Genomic DNA, 26,860 nt, shown 5'->3' on the forward strand with positions numbered 1-26,860 from the left:
TATTATATGTAAAATTTTACTGTAACAGTAAAGAGAACATGGGTATAGTTCTTTTTTGCCCTCCAGGATCAACCTGTTTGAAATAATCTAGATTTGATGTTATTTTGCCATCTTGTTTCTTAATTCTAAATGATACACACACACACACACACACACACACACACATTTTTAAAGTTTTTTTTTTTTTTTTTTTTTTTTTACAGTTACCTGCCATGGTTTGAAGTATATTACAAGCTTCTAAATACTCTGGCAGACTACTTGGCTAAGGAACTGGTAAGTCATGTTTTTTCCCCATTTTTTAAATTGTGGTAAAATACACCTAACATGATATTTACCATTTTAACTGTCTTTAAGTGTACAGTTCTGTACCATTAAATACATTCACATTGTGCTGCAGTGATCAGTACCATCATCTTTACAACCTTTTTACTTCCCAAATTGAATCTCTCTACCCATTAAACAGCAACTTCCCATTCCTCCCTGCCCTTGCCAAGTCCCTGGCAACAACCATCATACTACTTTCTGTCTGTCTGCATGGGACCATGTACCTCGTATAAGTAGAATGATACAATATAGATCCTTCTGTGACTGGCATATTTCACTTCATGTTTCAGAGTTCATCCATGTTGTAGTGTATGTCAGAATTTCCTCCCTGTTTGAGGGTGAATAATATTGTTATTCACACACGACATTTTGTTTATTCATTCATATTTAGATGAACAGTTGTGTTGCTTCCACCTTTCGGCTGTTGTGAACAAAGCGGCTATGAACGTGGGTGTACAAATAACTGTTTGAGTCCGTGTATTCTTTTGAGTATATTCCCAGAAGTAGAACTGCTGAATAACATGGTAATTCCGTGTTTAACTTTTTGGAGAACTGCCGTAACATTTTCCACAGTGGGTGCATCAATTTACATTCCCAGGGGCAATGCACAGGGTTCCAGTTTCCCCATATCCTCCCCAGCAGTTACTTTTTGTTTTCGTTTTGTTTTGTTTTTATAATGGCCATCCTAATGTGTGTGAAGTGGTATATGATTGTGGCTTTCATGTGCGTTTCCCTAAACATTAGCGAGATAGAGTCTTTTCATGTGCTTATTGGTCATTGTATATCTTCTTTGGAGAATTATTTATTCAAGTCCTTCGCCATTTTTTAATCGCGTCTTCATGTTGTTGTTGAGGAGTGGGAGTTATTTACATATTCAGATATTAATCCTTTTCAGATATTTGATTTGCAAATATTTTCTCCCATTCTGTGGGTTGTCTTTTTACTTTGTTGATAGTGTCCTTTGATGCACAAAAGTTTTTAACTTTCATGAAGTCCAATTTATCTGTTTTTGTCTTTTGTTGCTTTGTGCTTTTGGTGTCATGTCAAGAAATAATTTTCAAATCCAATGTCATGCATGAAGCTTTCTTTTTTTCTTCTGAGAATTTTATAACTTTAGCTCTTATATTTATCTTTACACCTTTATCCTTTTTTCTTAAAAATAAAAACAAAACAGAAACTGAAGTTTGCTTTGAATTAATGAACTTCTCTGGGATGATAGTTTGTAAATTTTCCCCTTAATCATTCTTCCCTATTTTAAACAAGGACTAATTTACTAAGATATTAGCTATGCTATTTGATGCAATTTAATTCAAATAAGTTTTTTTTTTTAAATATCTGCAGTGATTGCCTGTTGTTGCTTTCTAATTTTGAAATGTAGGGTATATTTTCTGGTCTCTGGCTATCTGCTTAAATTCTTACTTGATACTCCTCCACACTTGAGACTGTATTTTGTTTGGTCATCTGACATTGTGTTTTCTTTGCTTTTAGTTATAGCCTCAGTCCTTCTTTGAACTTTTTCCTTTATCTACACTTAGAATTTTGGTGTTCTTAGTTTTCTTTTCTCTTCTCTCTAGAAATTACTTATGGGCATCTTATGCACATTCTTAGTTGTTAAGTACCACCATAATCTGATCTCTAAGAATGATCTTTCTGAAACCTGATTATATCATTTTACTGCTTGCTTATAATCCTCTCAGTGGTTCCTTTTTTTTCTTAGAATAAAATCTAAACATGTGTGCAGCTAGACATGTTAGAAGCTTCATGATCTGCCATCTGATAGTCCTTCTTGGCTTCTCTGCTCCCACTTTTCTACACACAATATACTATCCCATTATTTGGAGCCACTTAAATTTCCTAGAACACTGGTAGAACACTCATCTTTTAAGATTCAGTGTAAATATCTTTAAAAACAGACCTAAACTCAATACAAATACTACTCCAGATACTTTTTATTAAATAGAATTTAAATGTATTATTAATAAATTAAGACACTTCTTTTACTCTTCTAGTGAGCAATCTCCTAATTTGGCAATCAAATTTTATTATTATAACATAGTAGCATGTTTTTAGTGTTTGTCAAAAGTCCAGGGTTTGTGTGCGTGTGCTGTGTGTGTAAACATTTCCCTCTCTACACTTGATGTACTTCTGTGAAATATTCATTAGAAGGTCATTTTACACTTGAACAATTTTATATTTAAGCTATTCAGTCATCCATTTTCCTAAGAAAATAACTGGAAATAGCAGTATTCAATTATTGCATCGAAAACCCAAAACCAGAATTCTACTTCATTATAGTTTCTTGTTCTTTGTGTTTTTGAGTAAACATGTGGAACCAACATTAATTGTATTAGTTGTCCAACTTTTAAATATGTTACCTTCAGAAACTTATACTTATTGTATGTCATATGCTCCCTGAGACCATACGTAGTACTGGAATATGTAAAAAAACATACCGTGGTTTCCTGAAGAGAGGAAGTGAGGGAGACTACATTTGTGTTCCTAATTAGAGGAAAAAAATATTATAAGTTCACAGTATTAATCAATAACTGGAAGTAAATCTATGAGTGTAATAATTTTTCTTTTCATTGTTAATTCAGTGCCACAGGGTATTTAGATTGGAATTTAGATTCACAGTCAGTTATCCTTACCTGATCAGCATTAGGCAACTACAAAGGATTCTTAAAAGCTAGACATTTAAAAAATTTGTTTCCATAAGGATTTTGTATACACAGAACATCACTATCATCCAGAATATCCTGTGGTACATTTCACTGCTTAAATGGTCAAGTGATGAATGCTTTAGGGTCCTTCTTGTTAGGTCATTCTAAAGAGAATTTCAAATAGGCAGTTTTGTTTTTTTTTAATAGATCTTTATTGGAGTATAATTGCTTCACAATACTGTGTTAGTTTCTGTTGTACAACAGAGTGAATCATCTATATGCATACATATATCCCCATATCCCCTCCCTCTTGAGCCTTCCTCCCACCCTCCCTATCCCACCCCTCTAGGTGGTCACAAAGCACCGAGCTGATCTCCCTGTGCTATGCGGCTGCTTCCCTTTAGCTATCTGTTTTACATTCGCAGACATAGAGAATGGACTTGAGGACACGGGGGAGAGGGGGAAGCTGAGGTGAAGTGAGAGTAGCATTGACATATATACACTAACGAAAATAGGCAGTTTTGAGTACACACTCTTGCAAGAATTTGTAGAGATCTGAATTATTAAGTTTTCATAGTCAAGTTATGAGAAATTGTGAGAAGTCATGTGTGTCTTGTATCCATATCCCTTAAAATGAATGATTAACTTATTTGAACAACTGCCTTTACCTTTGGTTTATTCTCCCAACATAAACATTTTAAGAGAGAATAAAAATAACTATGTATATGAGAAGCTACCTTCACGTATTTATTACTGGATTCGTATGTGTAATTCAGAAAAGTGAGTGTGCACATCAAGGTACATTATTACTGTACAAATCCCATAGAATAGACGTGTTATATATTTTACGTCATCCCATTTAGCATGGGGCAAATAGTAACTAAGAGCTACTTAGAAAAGAAGTATTTAGAATATTTGCATCTTGCATCAAAGTTGCATCTTAGTACAATAATCTTACTTAAATTGTACCTATTTCTTAAAAACTAGGTTTGTGATTTTAAAATTAAAATGGAAAATGCAAGCGTTCCTCTGCACTAAATAGTTGGCCAAGTTGTGAATGCAAAGGAAAAGTTCTTGAAGCAAATTAAAAGTACTACTTCAGTGAACACATGAATGGTAAGAAAGCAAAACAGCCTTATTGCTGATATGGAGAAAGTTTTAGTGGTCTAGATAGAAGATCAAAGCAGCCACAACATTCCTTTAAGCCAAAGCCTCATCCACAGCAAGGTCCTACCTCTCTTCAACTCTGCGAAGGCTGAGAGGGGCGAAGAGGCTGCAGAAGGAAAGACTGAAGCTGGCAGAGGTTGGTTTAATGAGGTTTAAGGAAAGAAGCCATCCGTTTAACATAAAGTGCAAGGTGAAGCAGCAAGTGCTGATGTAGAAGCTGCAGCAAGATCCAGGACATCTCCTAAGATAATTAATGAAGGTGGCTGCACTAAACAACAGATATTCAGTGTAGAGGAAACAGCCTTCTGTTGGAAGAAGATGCAATCTAGGACTTTCATAGCTGGAGAGGAGAAGTCAGTGCCTACTTTTCAAAGCTTCAAAGAACAGGCTGACTCCTTAGGGGCTAGTGCGGCTGGTGACTTTAAGTTGAAGCCAGTGCTCATTTATTATTCCAAAAATCCTAGGACCCTTAAGAATTATGCTGAATCTACTCTGCCTGTGCTCTATAAATGGAATAACAAAGCCTGGATGACAGCACATCTGTTTACAGCATGGTTTACTGAATATCTTAAACCCACTGTTGAGACCTACTGCTCAGAAAAAAATTCCTTTCAAAATATTACTGTTCATTGACAGTGCCTCTGGTCACCCAAGGACTCTGATGGAAATGGACAACAAGATTATTGTTTTCTTCACGCCTGCTAACACAACATCCATTCTTCAGCCTGTTGAACAAGGAGTAATTTTGACTTTTATTTATTATTATCAGTATTTTAAATTTATGTTTATATTTATTGTATTTATCATTTTAAAATTTATTATTAAGTCTTATTATTTAAGAAATACATTGCGGAAGACTGTAGCTGCCACGGATAGTGATTCCTGTGATGGATCTGGGCACAGTAAATTGAAAACCCTCTGGGAAAGATTCACCATTTTAGATGCCATTAAGAACACTTCTGGTTCATGGGAAGAGGTAAAATATCAATATTCACTGGAGCTTGAATAAGTTGATTCCAACCCTATTGGATGACTTTGAGTTGGGGGGATTCAAGACTTGAGGAAGTAACTGCCGATGTGGTAGAAATAGCAAGGAGATGAGAATTAGAAGTGGAGCCTGAAGATGTGACAATTGCTACAATCTCATCATAAAACTTGAACAGAAGAAGAATCGCTTCTTTATGGATGAGCAAAGAAAGTGGCTTTTTGAGATGGAATCTACTTCTGGTGAAGATGCCGTGACGATTGTTGAAATGACAACAAAGGATTCGGAATATAACATGAGCTTAGTTGATGAAGCAGCAGCAGGGTTTGAGACGATTGACTCCAATTTTGAAATAAGTTCTACTGTGAGTAAAATGCTATCAAACAGCATTGCAAACTGCCGATGAAAGTGAGAGTCAGTTGATGCAGCAAAGTTTATTGCCTTGTTTGAAGAAACTGCCATGGCGACCCCACCCTTCAGCACCCACCAGCCTCATCAGTCAGCAGCAGTCAACATCGAGGCAAACCCTCCACCAGTGAAAAGATTCTGACTTGCTGAAGGCCCAGATGATGGTTAGCATTGTTTAGTATGCTAAAAAAGTATTTTAGATTAAGGTATGACGTTGTGTTTTTTTAGACATAATGGTATTGCACATTTAATATACTACAGTGTAGTGTAAACATAACTTTCATATGCACTAGGATACTGAAAAATGCATGAGACTCGCGTTATTGCTATATTTGCTTAATTGCGGTAGTCTGGAACTGAACCCCCCCATATCTCCAGGGTCTGCCTGTATATAACACGTCTGAAGTGAGTAGGCACAGTGAATGATTTTGTCAAGTAGTTTTAATTGTATTTACTTAGTTCCTATTTCATTTATAAAATGTACTTTTTTTTTTTTAAACTCTAGGAAGATGATTTGAATGAAACTCTCAAATCACTCTATAACCAGCCAGTACCAAAGGCAAACACTCCTGTCAATTTGAGTGTGGTAAGTATTGAGTCAGTAATTGATGTTTTGAGTCACAGCAGTTTAGAAACTCTGCTGAGTCACCCATGCTGCCATGAAGACTTTAATGCCTGTACTGACATTACTACATGGTGATATTGAGGCTTTCTGACATGCTTTAACTATCATAACATGATATGATAGATGTATACTTCGGTAGTTGTTAAATCACAGATTTTTAAATTATATGCTAAAAGTTACCAAATATCTGAGAATATTTTGATTGCAAGGAACATTGATTTTCAGGTAAAATCCGTCCATAATAAGAAAATACACACCCACACCCACACAAGTATACAATACCAAATACCTCTCATAAAATGAAAACAGTACATAATAAGTATTGAAAATGTACTATATAACCAACTATATGATAAAGATTCTGGGTTAAAAAACTCTTTCCCCATACTTCAATACATCTTTTAGTATAATCACCAAATACTGGAAATATGATTAAAGTTTCTCAAAGCAGTAAGGTTGTGGTGGTATAGATTATTTACCACTGAAACTTTTAATGAACTGTACTGTCTATAACTAAAATCACCCTAGTACTTTGGGAGGCTTTGTAAGTGTTCAAAATTAATAATCACAAAATATGAATGTTTTCGTTAATTTTCTTCATTAATTTGGCATATAATAGAATGTTAAAATTTACCTATGTTGATTTTGGTTCTTCCAAAATAACAATAAACTGTCCTGATTAAGGAAGGAAAATATATAATGATGCAAGAGAAATTGAAGGAGAAAGCAATTTGAAATGTATGTAATCGTGTTAATAGGTCTTTTGGTGGTTGTTTGATATTTAGCATCTTTATTGGAGTATAATTGCTTTACAATGTTGTGTTAGTTCCTGCTGTACAACAAAATGAATCAGCTATACGTACACATATATCCCCATATTTCCTCCCTCTTGTGTCTCCCTCTCACCCTCCCTAACCCACCCCTCTAGGTGGTCACAAAGCACCAAGCTGATCTCCCTGTGCTATGCGGCTGCTTCCCACTAGCTATCTATTTTACATTTGGTAGTGTATATATGTCCATACCACTCTCTCACTTCGTCCCAGCTTACCCTTCTCCCCTCCCCGTGTCCTCAAGTCCGTTCTCTACATCTGCGTCTTTATTCCTGTCCTGCCCCTAGGTCTGTCAGAACCCTTTTTTTTTTTTTAGATTCCATATATATGTGTTAGCATATGGTATTTGCAAGATAAGGAAACTGTTAGCCTTATTTCATTCTTTTTTTGGTAATAACTTTCTTCTTGCTTAGATTTCCCCCTGTAATTTTGTTTGATCATAATATTCCCCTCTGTGGTTTCCTTCTTTATATTTCTGGTGGCAGCAGCCTAGTCTGGGTGCTCATCACTTCAAGCAGTCCTTAGTCTACAGCCTCTCCTTCCAGTCCCTTCTAAAGGCTGTAAGATCAAACTTCCTTCAACTATGTAAAGTCCCCTGATGAAAACCTTTAGTAGTCCCCCATTTTCGGTAGAATTTGTCCAAATTTTTGGCCTTTCAGGACCATCCACTTCTTAGCCTCAATCCAGCTTTTCACTTTTCTGTCTCAGTTTTTTTCCCCACGAATTGATTCTCTACTCTGGTCACAGTTTTCTGTTCATCTTCTTGAGTGAACATTGTGCTTTCTTGGTTGTACAGCTTCCTCTAAAACCTCTTGTAGACTATGTATCTTTAGAACTAGCTCAGTTCCCACCTCTGTGAAATGTTCCCTTGTTGTTAACAGCATAATGTTCTCTGCCCCTTTAGGTCTGAATCCTCATTTGTTGCTTAATGCCAAAGTGGAAATAAACGTTATGTAGTCATTTAGAGATTGGGGGCTGGAAAGCTAAGGATAAGCTGGAATTTTTTTTTTTTTTAGCGGTACGCAGGCCTCTCACTATTGTGGCCTCTCCCGTTGCGGAGCACAGCCTCCGGACGCGCAGGCTCAGCGGCCATGGCTCACGGGCCCAGCCGCTCTGCGGCATGTGGGATCTTCCCGGACCGGGGCGCGAACCCATGTCCCCTGCATTGGCAGGCGGACTCTCAACCACTGCGCCACCAGGGAAGCCCTAACCTGGAATTGTTAACCCAAATTGGGGAGTCATCTGCAGACATGGTTGTAGGAATAACTGAGCAATTTAAAGGGCAGAATGTAGAGAGGATAGAGCAGAGGGTAAGGTCTAATTGCCCGAAGAAGTTGTATGGAAGAAGAGAGTACATGGAGGGAGAGGACTGGAGGAAGGAGCAGTTAAGGAGAAACTCAGATTTGTATGACGTCATTGAAGCCGAAAGAATGCAGGTTCACAGTTAGTGGGAATGAAGTACAAAGGACAAGGAAAAATGCCTTGGAGAAGGAGGAAAAGCTCTGGATTTTCTGAAAATAAGTGTTTTTCTGTGGAAGAGTTGTATGTATGAAGTGATTCTAACACTTTGTTAAATGGTGAAGGAAACATACTGTAAGTGCTAAGATGATAGAGGCAGCTGTGGAGAGCTGAGAAATAAAAATGTATTCTCTAAATTTGACAGTATTATTTGTTCAGGAGTAACTAAATATCTTATAAAAATACATTTCAGAAATATTGGATATTGAAACACTTTACCTTTATTAATAAGAACTGTTAAGACAAAGATGTCTAGGCTTCTTAATACCCAAAGACTAGAAGATTTTGGTTTAAATCACAGTCACTAAATGTGTGATGTGAGGCAAAAAAGTTAATCTCTTTTGATGTTCCCTTTTATCCATTTGAGAAATTTAGTGAATCAGTTTTTGAGAAAGTTGGGGAATTTTATGAAATGATATATTTAGATATACCACGAAAAGCTATTTGAATGTTAGTTGCTAGTAAGTTGACGTTTCATTTGATAAGGAGAGGATTTTTATTATATCTGAAATAATCTTGGTAAAGGAATTTGAGTGACTGTGTTGTATTTCTATGTCTGATGGTTATTTTTATATTTTAAGCCTCACATATAAGCTTTTTTTTTTTGCGGTATATTTCTATGTTTGATGGTTATTTTTATATTTTAAGCCTCACATATAAGCTTTTTTTTTTTTTTTTTTTTTTTTTTTTTCGGTACACGGGCCTCTCACTGTTGTGGCCTCTCCCGTTGTGGAGCACAGGCTCCGGACGCGCAGGCTCAGCGGCCATGGCTCACGGGCCCAGCCACTCTGCGACATGTAGAATCCTTCCGGACTGGGGCACGAACCCGTGTCCCCTGCATCGGCAGGCGGACTCTCAACCACTGTGCCACCAGGGAAGCCCCACATATAAGCTTTTGAATCAGTAGTCTGTGATAGGTTTCAAATCTTGTTCACCTGTTCTCAATACAATATCTTAGGTATTGTTAAATCCAACTGGTTGATAAACCTTTATGTAAAGTCCACTCAGTAATTTCATTTGACTTCAATAATAGGTTATAAAGTCACGTGCCAGTGCTGTGCAGTTAATGACCAGCAAAACTGGGATGAAAACACTTGTCTTCACCTACTAGTACAGTTTTAGTTTTGTGATGTCAGGTTAAAATTGATGGTCATAGGCATTTTTGTTCCTCCACAAGTGGAAAAGAAATTTTTGTTTGTTTGCAGAATTTCCATTATAAAAATATGACAAGGCTTGAGAAACTGCTGTGATTTTCTTAAAATTTCGTATTTCATTAATATTCCATCACATGAGTTTTTCAAGACTTGACATTATAACCACTAGAATATCACAGAGATTTTATGAAATGTTAATATCTAATGTAAATGCTTATTTTGAAAGTACATTTCAAAGCCATTAAATATCCACAGAATTCTGTACTCTCAGTCAAGAATTAAAGTGCTTTGGGCTTCCCTGGTGGCGCAGTGGCTGAGAGTCCACCTGCCAGTGCAGGGGACACGGGTTCGTGCCCCGGTCCGGGAAGATCCCACATGCTGCGGAGCAGCTGGGCCCGTGAGCCATGGCCGCTGAGCCTGTGCGTCCGGAGCCTGTGCTCTGCAACGGGAGAGGCCACGGCATTGGGAGGCCCGTGTACCGACAAAAAAAAAAAAAAAAAGAATTAAAGTGCTTCAAGATTTTTCTAGCAAGAACTAGCAAATCAGTATTTAAAACATTTGCAATGAATGCTATTCAAATATTTTCAGCAGATAATGTGGCTACATGGGTTTGTCTCAAATACACAGCAAATTGTTGTGTAAATTTCTCCCATGAAAGTAAAGTACTCATTTTGTCTCTTATGTATTGTAAGAACCAAGAGATATTTATTGCCAGTGAGCAAGTTCTGAAAGATCAGCCCTCCCTAGCACGGGTGAGTTCAAAGGACATTGGCTTCTGAAAATCACTGTTAAATTGGGAAGTTAATTACTTCTTTCACTATGTCTTTAAGATTCACTCTGGTCCTTTGGGAAGTGGTAAATTTGCTTCTTTTAAGAAAATTAATCATTCAGATTATATTTTCTGTTTATACTATCTTTTAAAGCATAGCTTTATGAAATACAGGGCTATTAAAAATCCATCCAAATACAAATAGCTAATAGAGACCAAATCCATGTTTACCCTCGTGTCAGTGGTGGTGATGTCAAAGTGGGCTCACTACATGGGTGTCTGTCACATGTTTTGTCCAGGGTCTCAGGACCTTGTTCTTCCACCCTGCAAGCCACGCATTGTGACGGTGCCAACTAGCCTTGCTCTGACTAGTTCAGTGGTGCTCAGTATTGGCTAGAATGGTTTTTTGCCCCCAAATCTTTAATTATAAGACAGTATTAAGTAGGTCCTTATGTGAGATAGTAAAATGATTTTGGAGATTAATATGAACAGAAAATAAAATGATTTTGGTGATTGACTTGTACTCTGATTCTGGGTGGTAAAATTTGGGAACATTCTGTGAAACGTGAAGGTGTGCACAGTATGCTTTTTGTGTAAATATGTCTATGAATTGTTGTATTGCTTTGAATATTATAGAAGCTAATTAACATTTGTTTAGTGGGTGTATAAAAGTCATATTTTGGGTTAATTACCTTTTAAGAAGTTTTAAATCTTAAAAAATTATTTTTTATTTCTGCTTTCTAAATAATATAGTGGCTGATATGTACCAGAGAAATTTATGGGGACTTAACTGTAGGAACTCAAAAATCTCAATAGATTTTGATATATTCTTGGGTAAACAAACCTTATTTTTCCAGGTTCCCTAAACCAAATGTGTTAAAATTATCTATCTATCTATCTATTTTTCAGTAATTTGCTTTTTTGGTCTTAATAAATTTTTTCTAGGATTCCCACTTCAATTTTAAAGTGAAATATTTTTAACCAACACTTAAACTTTTTGTATGAGAAAGTTATTGCTAAATCTCATATAAACCTGCTATCTCATTTAAGAATCTCTCAAATTCAGCAAACCCTGAGCATCAGTCCTTGGTATTTATTTAGTTGATATGTTTTAAAATTTTTAATCTCAAATTATACGTAATGCTACCAAATTTTAATTCTCCTTTTCTTATGTGATTTATTTCTGTTGATTAGCATTCCTACTTCATTGCCCCTGATGTAACTGGACTCCCAACAATACCGGAGAGTGTAAGTTTTCTCTGTTTTTATTCTACTGATATTATGAAATTTATTTATTTTGGTCTCACTGTTTAAGGATTTCTTTGTAGAGAAATAGAAAACATTGTAACTCTCTGTGAGAAAAAATGAAAAAATAAAGAATAATGTTATCTCTTTTTCTTCTTTATGTATCTGCTACTTTACCTCCTGTAGATAAGACAAATTATGAGAAAAACGATTTCTACCATTTGAGATAGTTCAGTAGGATAGTCTGTGTTCAGTTACGTCCTGAGATCCCCAGATTAGGCAGAAGAGAGGTCTCAGGAGATGACTCCTTTTGGCAGGGAAGGAACACGTGCAATGGGAAATATTTTCACGCAAATAGTTACTTTAGTGAAATGACCATAGTATTTAGATTCCTTGTATATATATATATATCTTTTCAAATTTTAGATGTTCTCTACTTGATTTCCTGATTTTTAATATAAGTAATACATGTTTTGTAAGGCTTGAAGGATACTACAAGAAATTATAAAATTGCTACAGTTCACATTTATTTAGAGTCCTGATTGTAGCCTTACTAGAAATATTTTCAGTGTTTTAGTAGTTATTACAAATTAAAATTCTGTAGAAAAGCTTACATGGATAAATAGAATTGACAAGTACACTTTTGGATGCTGTGTGAAAAGGAAGTATTTCCTTTCATAATTTTTTTCAGCTTTGTTTTGGAAAGATAAAATGAATTAGTAGAAATAATTCAATCAAAGTGAAGGAAACATCAACTTAAGGAATATGTATTATTTTCCTCAGAACTCTATTGTGCTTCCAAAAATGTTTTTGAACCTACTGAGTGTTTGGTTTCCAAAAGCACGTGGGTTATAAGTGAACGAACAAAGTCCAAGAAGACAATTGTAAATTTCCTAATTTCGAACCGAGACTGTCAGTGGTGTTTTTGGTACAGATGAGTCCAGTTAACTCCTGTGAGAGACTGCGTTCAGCTGCTCTTCACGTGGGCCTGGGATAGACCATCAAATCAGCAGGTCACATCCCAGGCTCTCAAGTCTTGTGCGAGTCCACCGTGGGCTGCGGGTGTCTGTTAGGTTTCCTGGAGGCTGACTCACCGCCTTGACTTACGCGCGCCTGCCCCCACATCAGGGTTGTTAATACAAGTCAGTCTCTTGCTTTAGCCTCTCCTCTTCTTACCTTTCTTAAATTTACTAATAAGCCGCTAATAGCTTGATTTAACAAACTTCACAAACTTTGCTGTGACTTTGGAAGTTTTAAAGAACCATTCTAAGGAAAAACTGCCACTGAGAATATACATTTTTACATCTCCATTAATATATTTTATTTTTAGAATGTCCTGTTTAGGGAAGAGGAAAAAAAAAAGCAAGGACCTATACATAAGGCAGCATTCTGCATTGAGAAATAATTCCCCATCTAGAAATTATCTTTGAGATTATAGGAAAAATATTAACGTTGAATGACATAAAAGTAATTTTGTATTATGAAGACTTGAAATAGAAGGTGAGGTGTGCTTCAGCTAGAGAAAACAGGAAATGAATCTCTCCACCAAGTTCAGCATCACTCACTGTTTCCGTTTATGTGCCCTGCTGTGATTACTGGTTTGTTCTGGGAAGGTCTGTACCTCACAGAAATAGAAGAAACATTGGATTTCTTAGTTTCCTGCTCAACTAGAAGTTTTAGCCTTCTGGGTCATAGTGCACCTGGCACTGCAGTTTCAGTCTGCTGTCATCTCTCATTCAGTCTCTTTATCACTTGTTGCTTTCTGATGGGCTTAAGTTTGAGTACAGAAAATTAAAAATAAGTAAGAGGAGAGGATCTAAAAGTGAAAGTTAACGCAGCTTACCCCAGTTTTGTTCCTATGTGGGGAAAACAATTTGAAGTGTTAAGTCAAGGAATCAAATTAACACCAACTTTTATTTGGTTATAGTGGTATAAAGCAGGCCTGACATGGGATATAAATGAGATCTTCCTTAATAAAGAATCAAAGGTGGGCTTCCCTGTGGCGCAGTGGTTGAGAGTCTGCCTGCCGATGCAGGGGACGCAGGTTCGTGCCCCGGTCCGGGAAGATCCCACATGCCACGGAGCGGCTGGGCCCGTGAGCCATGGCCGCTGAGCCTGCGCGTCCGGAGCCTGTGCTCCACAGCAAGAGAGGCCACAACAGTGAGAGGCCCACGTACAGCAAAAAAAAAAAAAAAAAAAAAAGAATCAAGGGTCTGCTTTATAAACCCATCTCATCCTGTGGTTGCCTTATGCGTATAGTTTCAGGCAATGATTTTGCCTGCTGGCTGATTGGCAAACAGAGGGAGACTCAAATGTATTTTCTGGAGCAGCAGTTCTCAAAGTTCAGTGTGTGTAAGAACCACTGGCAGTATTTTTTTAGAAAATGGATTCCTGGGGCTGTACTCTGAAGATTACCACTCAGCAGGTCTAGGTTGGGGCCCAAAAAACAGGCTTCTTTTTCAGGTGCCTGGGGAGGGAGGGTGGGAAAGATGTGATGCTCTGATCACCCTCTGAGAATGTTTTCGTAGAGTAGGGCTATGTTTCAAATAATAGTAGAAGGCTACGTGCTCTGTGTGGCGGCAGAATAGAATTAAATTTAATTATTTTAATGAATACCACTTATTCTCCTAACATTGTTCGTACTTCAGACTCTGTGGCGAACGTATCAGATACTTTCCCTGTAACTTACACAGTTGTCTCTGGCTTGTGCAGAGGAACCTCACGGAGTACTTTGTGGCTGTGGACGCGAACAACATGCTGCAGCTCTACGCCAGCATGCTGCACGAGAGGCGCATCATCATCACCTCCGGCAAGCTCAGCACCGTGAGTATCTCACACTCCCCTCCGCGCGGAAAGACCTGTAGCCCACGCAGAGGCAGAAATGCTCTGCGTGTGCTTACGAGACAATATCTACATACCCTTTTGATATATGGTTTTAATCTGGCTCTTGGAGTACAAAGGTCTGATTTATGGAAGGCCTTCGCGGGTGCATTAAGTCAGGTTAATTATTTTTTCTTATCAGAAGATGAGAGTTTTTTTTTTTCTTTTTTCTTTTTAACTCTCCAGAGTTCATTTTAGTGCCTTCTACCATCTAACGAATTCTTAAGAGCTATTATGAGATCTTTATTATTCACTTGAGGCTTTTTCCATTGGAGCTACTTGAAAGAAATCAAGGGGCCATGATAATAGCTGCTATCCTAACCTGGTAATAGGTAGATTCATCTTTGTTGCCAAGTAGTGGTTTGGGAGTGGGTTCTATAATAGTTCTGATTTGGAGGAGCTCTTCAGACTGATAATAACTTAAAAGTCAAAATAGCGTGTTTTTTAAATCACAGGTTTTATGCTACTCACTGAAATGTTTTTCTGGAAGGTCTTCATTACTGTGGTAAAGGCAGGGAGAATAGAGTTTTCTTGGGTCATAGAAAAACATTCAGAAGTATTTTGCTAGATTTTCTAATTTTTTTCACTTTGAGCATTAATATTTTAATATTTTTGACCTAAAAATTTTAATATAAATGTAAATATAGTTTTGAGTAATGTATGAGATATTTATTAAAAACATTATTTAATATTTCATGAATTAGCTTCCTTGAAATTTGGCTAACTGATAAAAATAAGATAATACCTATGTTTTGTTCTCTGATAGTAGAAATAAAAACCTTATTCTGCAAAGTTTTAGTATTTTAGAGCAGAAGGAGCTTCAGGATTTCTCTAGGGCATCTCTTTAGGGTGTAACAATGAGAAAGGTGTTGATATTTTCAGAGAAAGGTTAAATGGCTACCCCAAGGCCAAATAAGATAGTTGGAGACAGGTAATGTGAAACTGGGTCTCCTGATGCTAATTTTGGGTTATTTGCATTACTCTAGAGTTGAAAAAATACAGTTTTGAGATTTTGAAATGCAATAATGATATGCCCACTTTTCAAAAAAAATTGAAAATACATTATTTTACACATTGAAAAACAAGTTATATGCATTTGAAGGAGTAAGTGTGGAGAAATGATGTAGTTCAATCAGAGAATAAGTGCTAGTCAGTGATGCAGGTAATTATTTGCATTTTCTTAAAGTGATGTTGAGAAATTCAATCTGAATTATTTGGTACTTCTTATATATTTGCTTTTCTGCTGTGCTTAACTTACCGTTGAGGTAAAATCATTCTTATTTATCCTCCCCTTCTCTTCCTCCTCATCACGTTTTTTTTTAAACTACATTATCTTTGGTTACACTGACATTTCCTGCATTTATTTATTAATTTATTTCTTTCTTAGCTGCGCCACACAGCTTATCCTCATCACTTTTTTAAGCCAGTTTTTTCAAGATTATAAAGAATATTTCTATATGGATGTTGTCCTGAAGATTAAAAAGATTGTACAAGCTATCTTGGAGACCTAGGAGCTAAATTCCTATCAAGATTAATTCATGTAACATATTTATTATGCACCTACTATGTGCTTGCCACTTTCTAGGCACTGAGGATTGAGCAGTAAGCAAAGCAAAGTCCAAACACTCTTGGAGCTTATATCCAACTGATAGAGAAGATGAAGACATGAATGAAGAAATAGCTGTTATGTCATATGGTGCTGAGTACCAAGAGATGAGGGAGAAAGTGAGTGTGAATCTGGGGTGAAAGGTCAGGGGCAGATTTCAGTTTTGTGTAGGGAGGTCAGGGAAGCCTTCTCTCATGAGGTGGTGTTTGAGCAGAGGTCCGAAGGAAGTGTGGGCGTGAGCGTGTAAGCTGGTCTGTGTAGGGAAACATTAGAAATAAATCTGATGGAAAGCAGTATGGAGGTTCCTCAAAATATTAAAAATAGAACTACCATGTGGTCCAGCAATTCCACTCCTGGGTTTTTATCCGAAGAAAACAAAAACACCAATTCAGAAAGATATCTGCAACCCTATGTTCATTGCAGCCTTATTCACAATAACCAAGATATGGAAGCAGCTTAAGTGCCCATCATAGACGAATGAATAAAGAAGATGTGGTGCATATATACAATGGAATATTAGCCACAGAAAGGAATAAAATCTTGCCACTTGTAATAACATGGACGGACCTTGAGGGCATGATGCTAAGTGAAATAAGTCAGACTGAGAAAGACAAATACCATATGATCTCACTTATATGTGGAATCTAAGAAAACAAAGCAAACAAATGTAACAAAACAGAAACAGACTTATAGATACAGAGAACAAACAGGTGGTTGCCAGAGGTGGAGGTGGGGTGGGAGGATGGGCAAAACAGGTGAAGGGGGCTGAGGCACCGACTTCCAGTGAGAAAATAAATAAGTCACAGGAATGTAATGTACAGCAGGGGGAACATACTGAATAATATTGCCAAAACTCTGGCGACAGATGGTAACTAGACTTAATAATGCTGATCGTTTCGTAATGTATAAAAATCCCAAATCACTGTATTTACACCTGAGAATAATATAATATTTCAAGTCAATTATACTTCAATTAAAAAAGGAAAGAAATCTGAATATATGTAAATATTTTGTAAAAACATTTTTTGGTAGGTATTGTAAAATGGTGGTGTTTCTTTTTGTTGTAATTTTTAAACACCTCTTAATGGCTAGGTAACCTCTCTTCCACTCAGTTTCTTCACATTTAAACTGGGAACATGGGAGTGATACTAGTTTTAATCTCATAGGGTTGCTTTAAAGATTAAGGATATGTGTACATGCACACACACATACGTGTATATATGAAGTGCTTAGAATTTTATCGGCATAAGATTAAATGATTATCAGCTATAAATTTATAATAATCTGGATCTGAAGTTTAGAGTAAAAATGAACATGCCTACCCTTTAACTTTGTTTGAATTAGAAAATAAATGATTTTAATAAAGGCTTGGTATTAGTCAGGGAGTTGTTTCTTTTTTTTTTCTGCACGAACCTGTGTCCCCTGGATCGGCAGGCGGACTCTCAACCACTGCGCCACCAGGGAAGCCCCCAGGGAGTTGTTTCTTATATTTGAGGTCAACGTAATAGCAGTTGTTTATGAAAGTTCCTGAAAACTTGGTGGTGATGTCACCTCTCAGTTAACAGCTTTGTTTTGGTTCACCATCTGGGGCAGTAGGACTGATAAAAGAAACATAATTCAAGTTTGCTCTCATGATCTCCTCACCCTCCTTCTGTAGGGGAAGCTGCTTCACTTGAATCTAGCTTGAAAAATTCATGTATATACACACATGCGTGCTATAAATTCCACGCCCAGTAATGTTTAAGGTCAAAGACTAGTACCATAACATAAATTAGAAGTAAATATTTTTTAGAAACCGTTTAGTGGAACCTCTGAAACGACCAAGGAAGGAATAGTTAACGTATCAATGAATTGAGGTTAAGACTACTGCCAGTGAAGCTTTTTACATCCTTATAGGATTTTATGTACCACAAAGACTATAATGTACTTAAAATTAATGCAAGAAATTGTGTTTTACCTGGTTTTCACTTTTTAATCTGTGGCCAAATTTTTAATTATTGGAAGAGCATGTATAAGTTCCTCGCATTTATAATTTTGTTATAGTTTTGGGAACTTTGGATTTATACTTTGATATGGTCATAATTTTATTAGAATCATATCTGTCAACTGTATAGCTAGCCGGGGGTTTTACTGGTGATACCCTGACAGATAATGAGCTACCCGAGTGTTCCTTCCTCAGGTATTGTGTGTAGTTAAAATTATAATTTGTAATTATCTTTATAGCGATAAACTTTAAAATAAAAAAGTTTTGAGCTGTGTTAGCAAAAGTATCAAGAGTATTGTTATGTTTTAAAATTTTTCGTGGGTTTTTCCTCCTTATAGTAAAATGTATTTTGTTAGGACTCACTATTATATTTTTCCGTGTTTTGAGTTGAATGAATTGGAATGTCATCGGTTTTGTGTTTATCCTACTGATGTGTACATTATCCGGTACACACGGAAGGGTTCCTGGTAATCCTGAACAAGAATGTTGATTTTGTACCTGCCGTAGGCAGGTCCTAGAGGTTTAAGCCCCAAGTGAATAGCAGACTAGCAGGACATCGGCCCAGAGTCTCATGTATTCAAAGCAAAGGAATAAATCATGATATTACAAGGGTGTATCAGTTGACTTTTTGCTGTTTTGTGACCAGAGGTAGGGAAGGATTGCTGTTTAAAGCCGTGTCATCGGCTCTCAAGTCAGTCAGGCACGAAGCCTTGTCAGGTGCTCTGTAATTGTCCCCCAGACGTTCTCTAGCTAGTCAGCTGGGGCCGTGCGTTTTGTTTCCAACACTGAGCTGGCCAGCGTCTGACAGGAGCTCTCGTCATCCTGTCAGTGATGTGTTAACTAGAGTGTATCTTTGTGGCCTTTTGGAAGCAGGTACAAGAGATGCTCTCTTTAGAGCAGATGTCTGAGTGTTAGCTCCCATTTTGACCAATATTTAGTTGGTAGATATCACCCTCTTGGAGTCTGTAAGCACATTAGTTACAGAGATGTGATTGTGTAGTCCGTGTCCTGTCTGGACTGCTCAGAGCAAGCAGTGTGCTGTGAGTGCAGGAATTGTGCTAATACACTGTCATCTCTTCCTTTGTTATAGTTGCCCCCAGGCATTTAAGCATATGCTTTTCTCCCCTTCCCTCATTAATACCATCAAGGGCCTATGCAAAAAGAAATCTTGTGATCCGCGGAAAATCAGCTATTAAAATGTAGATGTTATAGGTTGAGTTAGATTGAAGGGGAATCCGCAGGACTTTAACCTCTCCATCTGGATTTTACGTATTCTTGACTTGTCTCTTAGTAGTGCCACCTATCAGCATTTAATCTGAAACCGGCAGCACAGAGAATCTTTCTGGAGATAAGAACTGAACAGTTGGTGCGAGAACAAAGATTACCCAGAGCTACTCCCTGCTTCAGATTACTGCAGTGTATGTTTCCCCCTTATGATTTTAAAGCTGCAGCAGCATGGTGCAGTTAAAAATTATTATCAAGACCTCTCAGGGAGAGAGAATCTAGGAACAATTTTTGGATTTTTAATTCTTCCCAAAGCCCATAGCAACCACTTATGTCAGCCGAAACTGCAGACAGTGACTCTACTCACCATTGTGTTATTTGACTTAGATACTGCTCTTTAGAACATTGCATTTTCATTCACTGCTAAGTGGATGTGGCTGGAGCGTGGAAATGGGACTATTGAGGTTGGTCATGTGACACTTTGTGGGACGATTTGTGTGGAGGAAACGTCTAAGACGGGAAAAGCTGCAGGTGTTTGTATCTTCTAACTCTTGAGGTGATAAGAGCTGTTTTTCATAGAAACGAGCACAGTAAAGGTTAGAACCATGGTCGATATGTGTGTGTGTATGTGGGTGCAGTAAACTTAATCTTCTGAACTGTGGATATCAGAGAGAAAAGTATTTAAAATATAATAAAATTTTCACTAATTATGGTATGAAATATGAAATGTTCATCTGATGCTGCAAATGCCAGGGTAGAAACATGTCTCTTTAACAAGTAAAAATGTATCTCTTTGATTGCCTTTTTTGACACTAGTGTTTTTAAATAATAATAATTATGCCAATGGTAAAGGTTTCTTTGTAAATTCTGAAGTTGATAAATTAGAGGATAATTTCCATATAGGCCTTTGTCTTAAAAAAAAAGATTTGTGTTCAGCTGTTTTCTACTAGAAATTTTTAATTTTTAAAAAAGTCTATGCCAAAATTGTAATTCCTTGGGGGAAAAGTTATCAGTACATCTTAAACTCTTTCAGCTTCATGAATTTCTCTTGCTATATTGACTCTTGTCCAATCTGTACAGGAACTTGGTTTGCTATCTTTTGGCCTTCACGTAGTCCTAAGGAGAAAACATACTCCTTTCTTCCCATGGCAGGTGGTTTCTTTGTTCATTCATTGAATCACTCCTCATCTATGGCTCACCTAACTCATGCTAGACAGTGTTCTACATACACAGGCAAGGAAACGAGGTCACAGCCTCTGTATCAGTCTGGGTCCAGTCAGGAGAGAGAAACTACAGTCATCTGAACGATGCAAGTTGAATATAAAGAATTTAAGACTGTCATGTGAGATCGGGGTAACAGGGAGGGGCTGCGGGAAGTGCCGGGAGCTGTGAAGAACCTGGCATAGTAGGTATAAAGCAGCTACGAACCTGAGGGGAGCTGGGGATCTGTGCCCAGAGAGCCCACTGCTCTGGAGTCACTGGGAGAGGCCGCTCCTCCGGACTGTCTCGCCGGAGGCCCCCCGCCCCGCCGGAAGCCAGCTGAGGGGAGGATGGCACCAAGGGAGGCTTCCGGCTGCCGGGCGCTGCTGACGGTGGCGCTTCACCCACCAGGTGCAGGAGAAGCCTCTGTGCCACAGCCGCCGCGCACCGCGGGGGCCACAGGCACCCTGCCCGGAGCTGCCGAGGCGAGCCGGGGGCCCCCGGCCCCTGCGGCCTGCAGGGCTGAGCTGCTGTCACACGGCAGCCTGGCAGCCACCCACCGTGCTTGGCGAGCTCCAAGGGGGACCGCCTGGTGAGTAGACTGGGGCCAGGACGTCAAACCCTGTCTTCCGGAAATGTCGCTTCATTGTCTTCTGCGGACAAAGCTTAGCATCGTGCCGGCTGCTAAAAGGAAAAGATATCGAAAGGGCACAGATTTATTTTCTCAGATCTGACAAAGAGGGGTAGACTTGAGGGTGAGAGGCAGTAAATCGGTAACTGGTACAGGCCACCCCTTTGGATGCTCATCCTCCATTGACACCCTCTAAATCACTTGCACTTCCTGAGCAACAGCAAAACAAAGCTCTGTGTCTGCCTAATGAGATGTAGCTGCAGTACAGACATTTTCACCCTTTCCCCCAAATGGGAAGCAGCACAGTGCCGAGAGTCATGTGTCCATCTCTTCAATTACAATTACATTTAATTTTCTGTTAACTACTAACAACATATATGTAAGATAAAGATGAGACAGAGAAGAAAAAGTGGTCAGCAGATAAAAATAAACATAGGAAAATTAAAAATATGGAAAGCTACTACAGCCCTTGTTTATGTAACTGCTCATGAGACCATAATTGATATTTCTGACTTCCTTCTTTCATTACCTGTTCCACAGTCCCCTCACCTCAGCCAGAGCCTCAGCTGGTTGGATTTTTTTTTACCTGGTTTAATGATATAAACTTTCATTTCCAAAAGATCTGGATCCTCGATAGTTCCGTTTTTTGTTTTTTGTTTTTGATTGCCGTCGTTTCCCGTTAACATTTACTACCAGGCATGGAAGTACCAAGATGCATCCCAGAGAATTCCATGGTTGCAGACATAGTCTTGCCTGCCTGTTGTGTAAAAACAACCCAACTTACTTCTGGTTATTGAGATCAATCATTCCAGCCAGTAGATTAACCCCAGTTTTTAGCCTGTTGATTCAATGGCCAGGTGGCAGTCACATCTTCTGGTTCAAGTGGAAGCATTCCACTGTTGGGAGGTCAGATCCCCAAGCCAAAAGCACCCTGCATGGCTGGGGCAGGAATTAGAATTTCTGCAAGTGGACTATTAAGAGTGATGATGAGAGGGCCAACCCCACTCCTACCCCTTGACTCCCGGTCCCATGGATTCTGGCTTTGGGAGAAACAGCGCCGCAAAACGGTTTCTGATTCAAAGCGTATCCTGCATCATGTTAAACAGAGCCCCACCCTTTAAGGGTGTTCTTTCCCAACTGGCGTCATAACTGAGTCGTCCGTGAGCCATTCCACCTTTTGATTAGGCCAGCAGCTTCTAGGTTATAAGTGTAGGCCAGAGTAGCTGAGTTCATGGACATGAGCCTCTTGCTCTACTTTGCTGTTACATGAATACCTTGATGAGATCCAGTGCTTTATGGAGTGCCGTGCTGACAGGTGTGTTATTCTGTGAGTCTGATGGTGGTGGTGCTGGCAGAAGGATTATGGCAGAGAAGACGAGTCCTTACCCAGAATATTTATTCCAGTGAGGGTGAACCTAATCAAGCCTCCTTCTTGATGGAAGAGGTTCAGTATAATTAACCTGCCACCAGGTAGTTTACCTGATTGCCATGGGAGATGGCTCCCTAGACACGTTCTGCTGCAGAACCACCTGAAGAAGGTGCCAGGTGTTACTGCTGGGTACTACTGACCAGTGCCCTACAAGAGCCAGGCCCCGGAGATGCACAGGCCCTGCAGGAGCCTGCCCCAGAGCACACGGAACCAGGAAGCCACAGTCCCATCCTCCTGCAGTGCGTCTCCTGTGTCCTCTGCAGACAGAGCTCACTCTGTCCTCTGTCTGGTAAATACTTCAAGGGCCCAGATCCATTGTCGCAGATGGGTGGCAGAGAGTGAACTTGGATCTGAGAGGCATAAATTGAAGGCACAGCTTCCATGAATCTCATATTTTGTTGTGATTTACTATGATAAAATAGTGTAATGGAAAGAGTAAAAACTAGTTAACCACTTGAGAAGAAAAACATAGATCTTTATTTTGAAGGAGATATTTGACATTGGTAGAGTTTTCCAAACGTGGAGTATAAGGGTATTTATTTATTTGGTATCGATAAATATTATTATTTGCCAGGTAGTGGGAATTTCAAAGTTATTAACTTATGATTCTCTGGAATCGTAATAAATAATAAATTATATAGTGTCAATCAAGGCCAGTCAGTGTGACTAGAACTCTGATGTGGGAAATATAGGAGGGAAGGTGGTAGATTAAAGAGTTGACCTCAATATTACGCCTGGTTCTTGGAAGGAATTTGTGATTTGTCTAGGAGATATATACTTGTGTGTGTGTGTATGTGTGCGCAAATAGAGTGACAGAGAGAAGTCATGCTACAAGATGTAGTTGGAGAGATAGCAGTGGCCAGATTGTGAAGAACCGTGTTTGTTAAATGAAGGGGTTTGGATTTTATCCAACAGATTGTGGGGAGGCAAATGAGGGACATGCTGTGACCAGTTTTGTTTTGGGGAAGAGAAGCTGGTGGCATTAGAAAAAATAAAGTAGGAAAACTCTGACAGCTGTCTTGTTAAAAGGCAGTCACAGTAAGTAGAAAAAGAGGCGACCAGCTCCTGAGCTAACAGTGACCATGAAAGGTAGATGGAGTTGGGTTTTAGAAGCATGGCTAATAAGGAAATGTCTGTTGGATGTAGAGTCTGCTTGAAAGTAGGTAAATAAGAGGGAGAAGTTTACAGTGACACACAAAGGACAAATATTCATCAGCTATTTCCTTAGTGTCTGATATATAATGGGGGCAGAGCCTGATGTCATTTGCTACTAGTAAATTGTAACTCTGTAAAGTGTGTGTGTGTGTTTATGTATAGATGTATATATTTACAAGTGTTTGATATGCCTGCTAAATATACATATGTGTACGTTAAGTATATATGGGAATATTATATACAATTTTAATGATACAGCATATGATATATATGTACAATTATTCATTCTCATTTAGATACCTGTAATTTACAAATAGTTCACTTGTAAGGATTCAGAAGTCCTTTGGGGCTGCTTGCGGTTGTCTCTTTCAGTTGCTGGTGGTTTGCCATTAGTTTTGTTCCTGGTGAGAGGTATTTTAAGTTATGATTTTCAGAGATGCCTACTATTTAAAACAGTGCGTTCAGTCCATTAGACTTTATTTATTGGTTATTTGGAATATGTCCCCAAATGTGGTAGTAGTGTGATTATATCAATAATATCTTCTAAAATTAGAGATTCGTTTTTCAGTTCCTGACTACTCACCTGAAAAATTGGATGACTTCATATAAGCCATTTTTTCCTTTTATCCTGAAGTTTATTATATAAAAAATGAAAGAATTGAACAAGAATGATTTCTAAGGTTTTTCCTAATTGTTAAATTTAGTGATTCTTTAACTGTACTGTTCATTTCTTAAATAAATGCTTATTTTAAAATATATGGTTTTTATAGAATTCACACGAACGGTCCTCTAGAATCCAGGGTCTAGAAGTCTGTGTGGAGAGAAGATAGATACATTTGAGCTGTGTTACAGTGTCAGACGCTTGAAAGTTGTGGAAAACTAGACGGGCCTCTTCTCCAGGAAAAGCTAAACTGCTACAGAATTGGCTTGAAGACGTGAACTAGAGAGCAGTAAATTCAGTGATGGGGAAAGTCATGTGGCGGGGGGAGTGTTTGAAGGCGTTGACATTTATGTGCAGTGTGGCAGCTACAGGAATTCAGAATTGAGGTGGGGTCGGTATGACAGGCATGGTGCCTGTTGAGGCTCACTAGAGTGAAAGCTCCTTGAGGGCAGAGGCTTTGTCTCCTTGGCTGATTATTCTGTCCCCAGCACCAGCAGCGGTGCCTGACACATGTTTGGGGCCCCACATCTAGTTGTGTGATCTTGGGCAGGTTGGTTCAACTTTGCCTTGGTTTCCCCATGTGTCAAATGAGTGAAAGAATGAGTACATGGAAGAAGCAAGCAAGCAAGAAAATATTAGAATTGTTTGGCTCGGAAGAGCTAATTAACCAGTGACCAACCGTGAGATGAGCAGAACTTTCCAAGGGACTTGGATATGATGCAGAGAGGTCAGGATGAAGTTTAGTAATGAAGCAGCAGAATTTACCATCCTAAAGGGATGGAGAAAGAGAATGAAATATAAGCTGATACTTTAGTATAAAAAAGTATTGAAAAAGAAAAATGTACAGCCAAATACTGTCTTTTTTCATGATATAAAATGGCTATTTCTGTAAACATTTCTTTACAACTATCACTTAATTTGAGTGTCAGAATTTTGCTCAAGTAAGAATATCTTATAGTGGGGATAGCTTTGTGGTTTTCAAATACTGTGCTGCTACCTTTTTTGTCCTCAACTTTTAAACGTGAATGTAAATTAAATGTGTTGAAACAGATAGTTTTTTTATGCTTTCCACTGAAATTTTTTTCATTCCACAAGGAAATTTATCACGTTCATATCTGCAGCAGTTTATTCTGTGTACCTTTAGGTATTTATAGCGCTTACATTTCTGAAGTAAACATTGATTCAGTTAAAAATCAAATGAAGTCTCTAATCAATATTTCTTGGATTTTGTGCATAAATACATTCTTAGGGGACATAAATCTGCCCCTCAGTAATTCATATAGAACCTTAGTTGAAGGCAGTGGGACTCCTACATTAAAATGAGGCAGAATCTGGCTAAGAGATACACAGAGACTAGAACAACAGGAGTGGCGGTGCGTCAGGATGAGATCTTTACTTGTAAAGCGTGTGAATTAGAATCGTGCTGTTTTCCGTCGTGGTCATCACACTCAATAGATCGTTTTCCTGTCGTCTCCTTGGAAATCTGATAATGTGGTTTTATTCTTCTCAAAATAGATGTCTACTGAATTGCTTAAAACATTGCTTAGTTGTATTAGTAGGCTGATCTCCTCAGTAAATATATAGTCTAAGAACAAGGTATAAGTGAGATTCCATATCACAAAGGGAAAGAACTTTGGTTTGGCTTCCAACTAAATATACTCGCAGATGCAGATTGAGATGATAACTGGTAGAATTTTTATCAAGTATCTTATCTTTGTAACATTTTTCAGAGAATCTGCTCTCCTGGTTTCCTGCTGAAGGCGCAGACTGTGATGCCTGGGAAAGTTTTGTAAATTGCATCTCTATCCTAGATCCTGAATTTTTCATTTAAAGGTCAACTGTTCTTGTCTGTCTGTTCAGTCAGAGGCTCATTCTCCACTATATAATTAGGATAAAATATTTTCAGCCAGTATATATTATTCAAAGCCTTACAATGAATGGGGATTTTGAATCTTTGTATATCAAAAGGCAGGTTAATATACTGGTTATTGTACTCTGGAGCCTGCTGGCGTTGGTCTCCTGGATTTGCCACTTGCCAGTTGTGTGATCTCAGGCAATTGGTGTAACTTTGCCACAGTGTCCTGATCTGTAAAATGGGAGTAGTGATAATACTGCCTGTTTCATAAGGTTGTTGTAGCATTAAATCTGAGTATGTCAAGTGCTGAGAATAGCGCCTGGCACAGAGCTAGCATCCTATAAACGTTTGCCCTTGTAACTGTTGTCCGTGAGAGCAGCTCCCTTAGACCTGTGGCCAGAACGGGAAGCTCTAGGTGCCTTTATTCCACCACTAAGCTCACTGTTGCCAACCTTTGTTGTCAGGTTTCTCCCTCTGATTTCACAGGCCCCAGTTCTTGTCTCTTTCACATGGTTTTCATATGTACTTATTTTACAGTTGTACTATATGG

At 38.3% G+C, this 26,860-nt stretch overlaps 1 protein-coding gene across 1 annotated transcript in view; it reads left to right on the plus strand.

Moving 5' to 3' along the window:
• The window catches only part of DENND1B (DENN domain containing 1B), a 253,347-nt gene that overhangs the window by 110,635 nt on the left and 115,852 nt on the right, over nt 1-26,860 (plus strand). The window contains exons 6-10 of the mRNA XM_082670771.1: nt 204-273; nt 6,050-6,130; nt 10,364-10,423; nt 11,635-11,688; nt 14,398-14,508. Of these exons, the coding sequence (XP_082526897.1) occupies nt 204-273; nt 6,050-6,130; nt 10,364-10,423; nt 11,635-11,688; nt 14,398-14,508 (376 nt within the window). The remainder of the gene's footprint in view (nt 1-203; nt 274-6,049; nt 6,131-10,363; nt 10,424-11,634; nt 11,689-14,397; nt 14,509-26,860) is intronic.

Source organism: Grampus griseus (assembly GCF_964374135.1).
Source record: "Grampus griseus genome assembly, chromosome: 1".
In the NCBI taxonomy this organism is placed as follows: Eukaryota; Metazoa; Chordata; class Mammalia; order Artiodactyla; family Delphinidae; genus Grampus; species Grampus griseus.